This window comes from Eptatretus burgeri, chromosome 19 (assembly GCF_056783735.1).
Source record: "Eptatretus burgeri isolate ZD-2024b chromosome 19, Ebu_testis_v1, whole genome shotgun sequence".
In the NCBI taxonomy this organism is placed as follows: domain Eukaryota; kingdom Metazoa; phylum Chordata; class Myxini; order Myxiniformes; family Myxinidae; genus Eptatretus; species Eptatretus burgeri.
In genome coordinates this window covers 2,263,069-2,275,838 of record NC_140979.1, presented here as the reverse complement: position 1 = coordinate 2,275,838, position 12,770 = coordinate 2,263,069, and the positions used below count along the sequence as shown (strand labels likewise).

The following is a 12,770-nucleotide window of genomic DNA, read 5'->3' as shown; positions in this document are numbered from 1 at the left end:
TAAACTAAACGAGATTGACGCGCATGTGGAAAAATCCCCCCCCAAAAAATCGAAATTTTTTTGAAAAAAAAGTTGCAAAATTTGTTGTTTTTTTTTTCTCAAACAAATTTTATTTTTGGGTTGGAAATCACTTAAAACATGTAGAAATGCAAAAAAAAAATTCTAATATTTTTCAAATAAAATCGAAATTTTTTTTTTTAAAGTTGCAAAATTTTGTTTTTTTTCAAAAACAAATTTTTTTTGGTTGGAAATCACTCACTTCAAACATGTAGAAATGCAAAAACAAAAATTCTAATATTTTTTCAAAATGGCCGCCACAGCGGCCATATTGGACTTTGGGCCGAGTCCAAAATCTTATGGCATGATTCTTGGACCATACCTCACCCCCCCCACCAAGTTTCGTCGAAATCCGTCCAGGAGTTTTCCCGTAATACTGTTCACAAACAAACAAACAAACAGAAAGGGGTGAAAACAGTAACCTCCGATCTTCGATGGCGGAGGTTAACGAGAGGGGGAGCACTCGGTAGAGTGCAAAACCTCCGCTGCCAACACTGCTGGGTCACTTAAGTGAAGCTGATATCCTATTAATTGTAGGTCAAAACGGATCAGACTCGACTGAACCACGATTGAATAAACTAAACTAGATCGATGCGCATGTAGAAATGCCAAAAAAATAAAATCGAAATTTTTTTGAAAAAAAAGTTGCAAAATTTGTTGTTTTTTTTCTCTAACAAATTTTATTTTTGGGTTGGAAATCACTTAAAACATGTAGAAATGCAAAAAAAAAAAATTCAAATATTTTTCAAATAAAATCGAAATTTTTTTGGAAAAAAAGTTGCAAATTTTTTTTTTTTTCTTAAAACAAATTTTTTTGGGGTTGGAAATCATTCACTTAAAACATGTAGAAATGCAAAAACAAAAATTCAAATATATTTTTCAAAATGGCCGCCATAGCGGCCATATTGGACTTTGGACCAAGTCCAAAATCTCATGGCATGATCCTTGGACCACACCTAATACCCCCACGAAGTTTCGTCGAAATCCGTCCAGGAGTTTTTCCGTAATACTGTTCACAAACAAACAATCAAACAAACAGAAAGGGGTGAAAACAGTTACCTCCGATCTTTGATGGCGGAGGTTAACTCGAAGGGAACTCGGAAGAGCGTCTACCTGGTCCTGGTGTTGTGTGCAGTAAGCTTCCAAATTCGTAACAATATAACTGTTCGTTCACACTTCCATTGTTCTCATCATTCCACAAGCACATTGAACGATCTCCATTTGTAATTGTACTTGCTTTGCTCAACTCACACAATTATCTTAAACATATTGACAGAAGAAGTCGATTTCTTGAAGAAGCCAAGGAACGAAAAATTAAAACAAATTAATTATATTTGTTTGATTGTACCAATAATCCGCTGTTTGATTCCACGTCATTCTCGCTGTTTATCGTCGTGTTTGCTGTTCACGGCACATCGTGATCATCCGTCTCCATGGCGACAATCCCCGTTGTTTAAACCGGAAGTGCCGACGTCGAACTCCACCGACGATTAAAAAAAAATGACGTCAAAAGATAATTCAGTGAAATCGCACAGATAGTGTTAAAACGATCTACGCGTTCAACGTGAAATCCATTGAGAAGTCGGTGAATGAAAAACTTTATCAGCGAATTTACGATTTATATTGAGGAAGAAGAAGAAGACGAATCACGTGACTCGCGCATGCGCACTGATCGCCTCGTTTGAATCGAGGACACAACGGTTTCTCCACCCGCGTTGATGGTTCGAGTGAGTTCGTTGGTTTGAACTTTAAACTTCGTGTTTTAAAACCGTTGAGTTTCTTGATCCTGACGGGTGTGATGTCGATGTTTGAAGTGTTTAACGGTGGAGACATGATAAGTGTAGAAGAGTTTTCAGTGGAACCGGCAATGATGGGGCCATTGTAGGTTTTGGCGGGAAACCGAGAAATCGGGCGAGTCTGCGTTTTGGCGGGAATCCGAGAAATCTGGCCGGTCTGCGTTTTGGTGGGAATCCGACATATCGGGCCATTGTGCGTTTTGGCGGGAATCCGAGAAATCGGGCCATTGTGCGTTTTGGCGGGAATCCGAGAAATCGGGCCATTGTGCGTTTTGGCGGGAATCCGAGAAATCGGGCCAGTCTGCGTTTTGACGGGAATCCCAGAATTCGGGCCAGTCTGTGTTTTGGCGGGAATCCGAGAAATCGGGCCAGTCTGCGTTTTGGCGGGAATCCGAGAAATAGGGCCTAATCAATGCAAGGTCCGGTGTTCATTGTGTGCCTCCTTGTGTGAGTGTAAATAAAAGGAGAGTGATGACGGCGGGACACAAGGATTGGAAGGGACTTTTATGAAGGAAGAGGACATTTGGCCCATCGAGCCTGTGTTACAGGTTATGTTTTCACCCCTCTCTGGTTGTCCATGAGCATGATATCTCAAAACGTTGTGAACAGATTCCTACGAAATGTAGTGGACAGGTTGTGTGTCTGACGAGGACGAATTGATCCAATTTTGGTTCAGATCGAGATCCAGGTACGGCCTACCTGTGTGATATAAAAGGTGAACTATTCAGCCTGGCGGAGGTGTGCGCTCCACCGAGTGTCCGTTCATTGTTCGGTGTGAGAATGTCCTTTTCATGATCCTGAGCGTCTGATTATCCTTGAGAATGGATTTTGAGATATCCTGATGAAAGTTGAGTCCGTCATCAATCACAACACCAAGGTTTTTCTCTGTTTGGACATCCTGAATAGTGACTTCACTCGTGTGGTACTCACTGTTTTACCTTCCAACATGCAGGACCTTGTGTTTGGTTTCATTGAAGGGGAGTTTCCAGGTGCTGGACCATTCCTGCGTCTTGTTTAAATCACCTTGAAGCGTGTCTGCTTGATCCTGATCGTTAACTGGACCCATCATTTTCGTGTCATAAGGAAAAATGTACACAAAGTTCTTGATCAATTGTGGCCGATCGTTTACATAGATTAGAAACAAAAGGGGTCCGTGGAGGTTCTGTGGAGGAAAATCATCAGTGGAGGTTCTGCAATGACATGAGCTCTCTCTCTCTTCAACCATCTTGGATGAATACAGTCCGTCCTGCAAACTTTGAGCTCTTTTGGGCCAGAAACTTTTTTCTAACCGTCTCCGTGAAGTTTGAGACGGCACCCAACTCACGTCCTTGAAAGTGCTGACTCCATTAAGGGTACATGACACAGGTCCTCATGTGTGAATACACTGCTGAAGAAGCCGTTCAATATGTCTGCTTTCTCACCATCTGTTTCAGATAACTTTCCACAGGGGTCGACACCGTTGCGATTTGAACTCAGATTCCGAGCTTCGCTTGATTCGTACTCTTGGCAGTTTTGTCGAGTCAGGCGCCGTGATTTGTTTCCTTCCTCGGTGTATCTTTCAAAGTGTAACACACCGTCAGTAGTCGTGTACCTTTTGCATGCTTTGTGTCTCTTTGCGTCACTGTGCCACGGCTTACCTGGAGATGTCGGGGTTTCTCCAGATACCCTTCCGAGACGAGGCCGCGGGATTTGGAATGCATCCTTCCACACTCTGTTCGAAATGCCGCCTGAAAAAGCTCCAAGATTCACGACAGCTCACGTAAGCAAGGTGATCCACCCATTGGATCTCCTCAAACATTTGATTCACACGATCAAAATTTCCCTTATTCGGTTTAAGTTTGGGTGATATTGCTGACTCACGTGCCTTGTCAAGTATACTTAGCTCCACAACTCGGCAGCAGTGGTCGTTACTAGGTATTCTGTGTCATTAACCATCTCCTGTCTGTTTGTAAGTAGATCCACGACGATGCAGCAGAGGTCGCAACTCATCCCCATGAGTGTTCATCTTCTGGTTTGGGGTTCAGTGGACACGGACGACGGATCGGCAAGAGGATAAAAACCCGTCAAAAATATCAGGTTGGAATTATTTTATTCGAAATCTTCAAGGAGACTGGAAGACATAATGTATCAATTTATTTTAACACACTTCACATTATTTCAAAACACCACACGAACAAATGTGATTGGATTTTTTTATTTTTAAATCTTCTGGGATGTTTCGTTTTGACCTCACAGCCTCTTGAGCATGCCAGAACCTGAAGCCTCGGCCTAGCGTCAGGTGTGCTTGTATCTTGTTTATTTATAAGACACTCTGCTGATGTAAATGAGCGCTCGTTTTACTCTGTGTGTGTGTGTTACACATTACGTGGACCGAGTTTCACCTCCTTGTGGGTTGTGTTTAATTATTCATTTTAAAGTTTCTGCACTTCGCCCACGTGGCCCCGTTTGTAAGTCACTGTCTACAATTCCAATAGAAGAAACGTAATTCCTCTTTTATGAAAAATGTTTTTCAAGTTTTGTTTGTCCTGAGAAATAGATGTTCGAGAACACACAGTTGTGTGAAAAAAATTGTCCTTTAAATCCCTTCGAAAATGGTCCTCATGAAGGTGGTCAGACAAATACACCCTGTGTTTTACATCGGGAGATTCTTACCTCTAGAGAGATGGGGTTAAACTAATATATCGCACCATATCTCAAAGAGTTGTGGACGGATTCGGATGAAACTTGGTGGACAGGTTGGGTGTGTGAATTCAAAAGGAAGAGTTGATTTCACCTTTCTTCTCACCTCACTCACCAAATCTCACCACTTTGACCACAAACACCTCCCGCACACGGGATAAATATTCCCTCATCCCCTCGTACCTCTGCATTGCTACAATTCACCACTCTATTTTGAGGAGCACCGCGCGGCGTAATTTTGTCCTCGTCACCAGGCGATGCTCGACCACACAATGGACGCTAATAGCTCCACCGCATCTCACTGGGAACGTCCTGAGTGAGCGTCCGGAATTGATGCAGCCCTCATCCAGTCGTCTGACCACGGCAAGACGAGGGACAAGGAGGAGGGGTCGCGAAAAAGGCGATCCGAGAGTTTGGTTCGGGTCCTGGGTGTCCATTTTGGCTAATGAAGAAGCCTGTGGGTGGCAGAGAAAGTCCGCTGCCATCCGACATTCAGACTGCACTCGGTGTTACTGATTCGCAATCCCATTTTCCTCACTCCTACACCGTAAACACCGGTATCTTTCCCACGACCCCTCCAAAAGCGTCCTTGGCCACGTTTGTCAGCCGACCGTGCCAGTTATTTCGAGGATGCTCATCCTCACCTTTTTCTTTCTTTCTTGGCTCTCTAACTTTCCTCAGGTGTGTGTGGGTGTGTGATTGTGCCTGTTCTCGAGTAAGTAAGATTGCAGAAGATCGTCGGGATAATCCTTCTCTTTGACTTCTTTTGTAATTTGCCTTTTGTCGCACCGCACAAATTCCTTGCTATCCCCTGCTGTACATAAAAAAAATACACCCCATTCAATGTGCCACATACGTTTCCTCGCTTGATTGTAAATCAATGTGTCGTGTAGAAATGTTCCCAGCTCGTTTTCTTGTTTTATTCCATTGGTCCAGCACGGCCCGCACCCAAGTTTAGCCAGGACGTTGTTCCCCAACGATCTGATTCCAAGCCGGTACGTGCTTGGCAGGTCCGCTAGGCTGCATCTGATCTGGTAAGGTGATCCGGTTTGACCAAGTGCGTACTGAGGGCGTGTTCCCCGGTAATTAGATCACTGGACCTTTTGGTAAACTATTTATGAGACGGAGGACCCGAAGTCACGTGGTCGTGTTATTGGTGTTCACGGTCGATTAGCGACCCGCCACGTCACAAAGGTATTCGTGTGCGACGGCCTGCGATTCCGGGGAGTCTGGTGGGAACCCGAGGTAGTTCACCCCTCGTGGTCTTGTCCCCCGACCCCGTGTCCGCAAAAAAAGCACGATATCTCAAAAAGTTGTGGACAGATTCGGATGAAACTTGGTGTGTTCTTGTGGATGAAACTTGGTGGACCGGTTGGGTGTGTGGCAACGACGAATTGATTCGATTTTGGTGAAGATCCGGATCCATATCTGGATAAGATAATTATTTAATTTTTAAAGTGCTTCTTCACCATTTAGAGACAGGATCAAAATCGATACAGCACAGTATAGCATGATATTTCAAAAATGTAATGGGTCTGATATGTTCTCGTGGATCAGGCATTGCGTGGCGGAGGTATACGTTCTACCGAGTTCCCTTCCAGTTATTCCTGTTTTGCTCTTCTTGTTTTACGTCATTTTTTCTGTCCCAAACCATATCCTGCTGTGTTGAATCGTTTAATTTGTGTCCCGAGTGAAGTCGGGCCTACTGGTGATAGTTGGAGTGTGATTTCCCTCTGTTGTTGTTTTGCCTCGTTTTCACTCCTTTTATCCCAGGTATTGTTCCTTTTGATCCCTCAGCTCAATCCATTTCCCATCCTCCCTCAAAAATACAAACAACATATCCCTCCATCTGCACTCAGAAAAACAACTCAACAACCAACAACAACAACATCAGGAAAATAATCCAAACTCTTATCTCAGTGCTCAGTTACTCATTTCCTTGTTCCTTCTTCTTTTCAACATCCCCAAACTGAATCTTCACTGAACAAGGAGAAAAAAACATAAAATGTGATCGCCTATAACTGAGGACAATAACAAACAAGATCGGTAAATGCATATCCGAGAGATGGTTGAGGACGTGTTCAAGACCGGGTTTTTTATGACTTGGAACTAAAATGGCCACCAGTTGGCCATCTTTGATGAGATTGCAAAATGAATTGAGATGCACGTTTGTGTACCATCATGTACTGTGCTTGTGCCAAGTTTGAACAGACTCGGACTGTACGTGTCCCAGAAATGGTTTGCCAGTCAACTATCTTGGATCTGATATCGAAAAGAAATGACATTCATATGTAAGCCATCATTCCTTATCAGTGCGACAAGTTCGAACAAGATTGGTAAAGGCATGTCTGAGAGATGGTTGAGGACCTTGAGCGCCCTGCGGAAATATGGGGGGGACACATCTCAGACAGAGCAGGGGGACGAGCACTGAGAGGAGATGACAGAAGACAGAAAGACCACCGACCTGTCTGCGGTGAGAGAGTGAGAGACCCAAAGCCCAAAGACCCGGCCTCATCTCGGGAGATTCCAATGATCCGAAATGCCTTGGTTTCCACGGCGTGAAACCGAGAAAGGTGAGAGGCAGGAGCACCAGCCCAGAGGGGAGAGCAATCCTCCATCAGACTGCAGATGAAAGCTTTGTGTGTAGTCAGGAGCTCAGGTGGGCCGAGGAAGGACTTTGCATGACGGAGGATTCCCAGTCTGCAACTGGCTTTGGAGGCCAGCTTCGAAATGTGGCTTCCCCGGGAAAGGTCATGGCAGATGGTGAGACCCAGATGCTTGAATGAGAGCACTTCTTCAAGAGGATTGTTGAGAAAGTCTTTGGGTGGGGGGGAGGGCTTGGGGGGGTTCCAGACTGTCCTTTCGGAGAGACATTGTGAGAGTGTGAGATTTGTCAGGATTGAAAGACATGTTCCAGGTGTTGGACCAGCTTGTGATTTTATTCAGATCAGCAGAGAGTGTAGAAACTGCTGCTTGCTGGTCTGAGGGATAAAAGATGGTACTGCAGATGGTGAAGTCATCAACAACGAGATAAAGAGAATTTTCCAGTGTCAGAGGGATCATTGATGAAAACCATAAAATGAACAGGACCCAGAACGCCGCCTTGAGGAATTCCAGCCTGGACAAGAAGAGAGGATGAAAGAACTCCATTTCGGGTCACATGTTGGCTGCGACAGAAGAGGAAGTTTGTGAGCCATGTGTGGAGATGGTGTTGGATACCATCGGAAGAGAGTTGGGTGAGCAGGGCAGAGTGCCAGACCGTCACGTCACGTCAAAGGACGTGATATGTTTCAGGATGTGGCTCTGATTTCTTGTCTGACATTGAGGATCTCCATCCATTGTTGGGAAAGCAGGAGCAGCAAGTCCAGGGTAGAGTGACCTGGTCTGAATCCAAATTGATGATCGGAAATCAGGCCATTGGAGAAAAGGAAGGATTTGATGTCTGATGCGATGATGGATTCCTTTACCTTGCTGATGATTGGGAGAAGGCTGATTGGTCTGTAGTTGCAGGGATCTGTTTTTGCACCTTTTTTATGCAGGGCAGTAATGTTTGCTGATTTCCAAGCAGATGGCAGATGACCTTGAGCAAATGAGAGGGTGAATGGAACAGAGAGAGGGTGAGCAAGAGCAGAGGAGCAGGTTTTAGGACACGTGGGCTGATTCCGCCGAGACCGGTTGCAGAATCTGAGTCGAGGTTTGACAGCAAACTCTCCACTTTGTCAGAAGAAAAGGACACAGAGTCCAGGGACAGTTTGGGTTTGAAAAAGATTGGATATAATGATTAGATGTAGACTTGGACGAGCATAGATATCAGGATTAAATGGAGATGAAGATAGATTTAATTATTAGACTCAGAAATGGGTTGAAAAGGGTGCGCCGCGTGCATACTGTACGTCGTTGGCATTTGGTGTGTTGTTCCAATATCCTCCCCCCTCCTCATCCGCCCCCCGCCCCGGGCACGGCAGCGGCGCCATCGTGTTGGTCATGCTTCTGGTCTCCTGAACAGTAGGTGGGGTTGTCGCTGTGCTGCACACGTTCCGTGCTGTCTGGTGGTCGTGGTGGTCTGTTTTTCTCTACCCCAGGCACGGCACGGCATGGGTATCGATGCTTGTGCTGACTTTAGTGAAGACGCATTCTTGCAGTGAAGGACGTGGCTGTGGCTTTTACAGGCGGTCGTGGCTTGGATTAACCTCAGGAATAGAGAAAGGGGGAAGGAATAAAGTTAGAGATATAATCAGCCCAATCGATGAGATCCACACAACGCACATTGCCCTGTTTGTCCCATGAGACAAGAGGGAAGGGACTATCTGTCCGTATATTGATGAAATAACTATCTGTGGACCACTGTATGGTTGATGCCATCGCTTTGGATGGATGCGGTTCTTAGAACCGCAACAATATTTTTGTCTAATTTATCATTTCCCTTCCTTTCTGTTTTACGTGGTTTTCCGTAGGTTGGCAGAATACCTTTCTATCCCTTGAAAAACCTCTAACTACCTTGTTTAAACAAGAGGAACCAGAAAACAGTTCTTCTCTCGATGAGAAATTTGTTTTTGATGTTATTCTGTTTGCTCACCTGACACTTGGATTCCTTTCATTGCTTGGTCCTTCAGGATAGGTGATGGAGCCAACAGGAATCGGTCCAAGATTACCCGACAACCCGAGTACATCTCAACAAAACCAAGTCTCAGTTATCCAACATGTCCTGAAACACCAACAATCTGGACTCCGGAGTGACCCGACAGGTGAACAACACCAACAGAAACGCGAACAAATTGAGAGGAAACATCCACAAGCTGAACGGATACTCTCACAATCTCAACATCACAGCCAGAAAATCAAACGGAAACACGATGAATCTGAACAAAGAAACCAGGAAGTCAAACTCCAGCAAAGGGAACAAAAACACAAAGAAATCGAACAGAGACATCAGGGAACCGGACAAAAACACCTGCAAGTTGAACAGGTAATCTCTCAAAAAGCCTCAGATTTTGCAACAACTCTTTCTCCACCAGGTGCCTCTCAGCCAAACATATCGCCAGGTCCACTACCTGCTCTGAATCACCAGAAATCCAAACTCCGAGGTGAAGAGAGACAACTGGAACCTCAACGCAGAATGGAAGAGATAAGCAAGAAAACCGAACAGAGACGACAGAGGTCCGATGAAATACGCCGGCGAATTGAACAGGTAATCCAACAAAACGCTTCAAACTTGTCTGCTGAATACGGAGTCAATCCAAGTGTTCCTCTACCAGGTACATCTCAGGCAAACACATCCCCACGTACAGTAACTGCTTTGAAACAACACCTGTCCAAACTCGAAGGTGAAAAGAGACATCCTGATCTACTACGGAGAGACGAACTGAGAAAAGAGAAAATCAAACAGAATCAAGAAAAAATATTCCTTCAATTTGAACATGCAATCAAAGAGGTAACCTTCACCTTGCAAACAAAATATGGAGTCAACCCAAGTATTCCTCCACCAAGTCCGTCTCAACAAAACTCAAACCAAGTTAATTTTTCTGCTCTGCAAGATCGACTGCGCAAACTCCAAGATGAAGAGAAACGTCAGCAATATTTACAGAAAGACAAAAGAAGACAAATGGAGATGGAAAAAGAATGCCTTGGAGTTGAACATGCAATCAAACAAGTCACCTTCTTCTTGCAAACAAAATATGGAGTCAATCCAATTGTTCCTCCACCTGGTATGTCTCAGCAAAACACAAGGCAAGCTTATCTTTCTGATCTGCAAGATCAACTGTGCAAACTCCAAGGTGAAGAAAAACATCAGCGAGGTTTTCAGGCAGACAAAGGAAGACAAACGAAGATCGACAAACAATGCCTTGGAGTTGAACAAGCAATCCGGGACGTAACCTTGGTCTTGCAAACAAAATACGGAGTCAATCCAAGTGTTCCTCAACCAGGTCCGTCTCAGCAAAACGCAAGCAATGTTAAACTTTCCGCTCTGCAAGATCAACTGCACTAACTCCAAGATGAAGAGACACGTCAGGAAGAATTACAGAGCGACAAAAACAGACAAATGGCGATCGACAAACAATGTCTTGGAGTTGAACAAGAAATCAGGGACGTAACCTTAACCTTGCAAACAAAATATGGAGTCAATCCAAGTGTTCCTCCAACAGGTCCGTCTCAGAAAAACACAAACTTAGTTAAACTTTTTGCTCTGGAAGATCAACTGTGCACACTGCAAGTTGAAGAGAGACGTCAGGAAGAATTACAGAAAGACAAAAACAGACAAATGGAGATTGAAAAAAAAAGCTTTGGAGTTGAACAAGCAATCCGAGACAAAACCATTATCTTGCAAACAGTAAACAGAGTCAATCCAAGTATTTCTCTTCCAGGTCCGTCTCAGCAAAACACGAGGAAAGTTAAACTTTCTGTTGTGAAAGATGAACTGTGAAAACTCAGAGATGAAGAGAAACGTCAGGAAGATTTACAGAAAGACAAAAACAGACAAACACAGATCAAACAGAAATATCTGCAAATTGAACAGGCAATTCAAGACAAAACCTTCGTCTTGCCAACCGTGTATGAAGTCAATCCAAGTACCGCTCCACCAGGTACATCTCAGGAAAATAAATCCCCACTTACACCATCTGTGCTGGAACACCAGGTGTCCAAAGTCCTTCATGAAGAGAGACAACAGGAATATCAATGCAGAATGGAACAGACATGTAAGGAAACTGGACAGAGACCACAGTCCTCCGATGAAAAACGCCGGCGAATTGAACAGGCAATGAAACAGGAAACCTCAAACTTGCACACAAAATACGGGGTCAATCCAGGTACTCCTCGAGCAGGTACATCTCGGGCAAACACTTCCCTACTTTCACTACCTGTTCTGAAACACCAGCGACCTGAATTCGGAGGTGAAATGAGCTTCCATGAATCTCTACGGAGAGACGAACAGAGACAAGAGAAAATCCATCAGACATCCAAGCAGATGGAACAAAAATACCTGAAAATTGGACAAGGAATCCAACACAACATGTTCGTGTTGCAAACAAAATACGAAGTCAATGAAGGAGGCGTTGGGACTTTAGTGAGGTCTTGTTCTTCAAGGGAGGATCCGAGTGCCGAGTCACCTTTGAATCAGGACGCGGTGTCTCATTGGATATAATCCCCAAAAGCTCTCTTCCCTCTCAATCAGACATAAAAGGATCACCCTCTCCAAGTTCACCACCAAAAGAATCACCCTCACCGAAACCACCACCAATATCTACCAAGGAAGTCAAAAATAACTAGACATAAAAAGGGGAAGAGGACGAAAAGAATAAGGATGAGAGGTAGAATCTAAAATGAAACGAGGTTGGTGGAGGGGGAGAGTGGGTGAGGTGTGGAGGAAGTGTGAATCAAAACAAATACTTTGTTTTTTTACAAGAGGAAACAGAACACAGTTAATTATCAAGATGAGAAGTTTGTTTTTGATGTTATACTGTTCATTCACCTGACACTTGGATTCCTTTGATTGCTTGGTCCTTCAGGATAGGTGATGGAGTAAGTAGTAATCGGTCCAAGATGACCCCACAACTCGAGTACATCTCAACAAAACTAACTCCCACTTATCCAACATGTTCTGAAACCCCTGCAATCTGGACAACGGACTGAACTGGTGAACAACACGAACAGAAACACGAACAAATTGAGAGGAGACATCCTCAGGCTGAACAGATACTCTCACAACCTCAACAGTCAACAACAACACCATAGACAGTGAAACCAACGAAAACACGATCAGGTTTTACTCTGAGCTGAACAAAGAAACCAGGAAGTCAAACTCCGGCAAAGGGAAGGGAAACACCAGGAAATCGAGATGGATGAATATCAAACAGAGACGTCTGCGATTTGGACCTGAGATCCATCAGCAAGCCTTCGATTTGTGTAAAACATGCAGGGTCAATCAAACTGCTCCTCCACCATCAGGTACATCTCAGCCAAATGACCTGAACCAAAATCAAATCGGCTTTTCTTATCACCTCAACTCATCCACCTCGTTTTTTGTCTGAATCCGTCCACAACTTTCTGAAATATCGTGCTTCGTATTGTTTTTGGATGCTTGGTGTTGGCTTCATGGTGAAAGTGGTGGGTTTGGGATCCCAGGGTCCTGAGTTCAAATCCCTCTTGTCCATTGAATTAATACCAGGTGGGCCTGTCATCCTTGTGAGGAGGTAAAATGAGTACCAGCTTGCTGGGATGATTGAGCCATTTCAGTATCCT

At 44.3% G+C, this 12,770-nt stretch overlaps 2 protein-coding genes across 7 annotated transcripts in view; one reads left to right on the top strand and one right to left on the bottom strand.

Moving 5' to 3' along the window:
- LOC147008407 (uncharacterized) overlaps positions 1–1,639 on the bottom strand; it is a 58,726-nt gene extending 57,087 nt beyond the window's left edge. The window contains exon 1 of one of the 3 annotated variants that reach the window (XM_085864897.1): positions 1,117–1,639. The gene's annotated coding sequence lies outside the window, so the exon portion shown is untranslated. The remainder of the gene's footprint in view (positions 1–1,116) is intronic. The other 2 variants (XM_085864898.1, XM_085864901.1) reach the window with 2 other exon arrangements.
- Positions 1,640–1,678: 39 nt separating this feature from the next.
- The window catches only part of LOC147008406 (uncharacterized), a 23,028-nt gene continuing 11,936 nt past the window's right edge, over positions 1,679–12,770 (top strand). For 2 of the 4 annotated variants that reach the window (XM_085864953.1, XM_085864952.1), the window contains exons 1-3: positions 1,682–1,784; positions 3,515–3,621; positions 3,810–3,929. Coding sequence is in view for 1 of the 4 variants with exons in the window: in XM_085864958.1 (XP_085721084.1) it covers positions 3,574–3,621; positions 3,810–3,929 (168 nt within the window). In the remaining 3 variants the exon portion in view is untranslated. Of the gene's footprint in view, positions 1,785–3,514; positions 3,622–3,809; positions 3,930–12,770 lie in introns of all 4 variants that reach the window. The other 2 variants (XM_085864958.1, XM_085864954.1) reach the window with 2 other exon arrangements.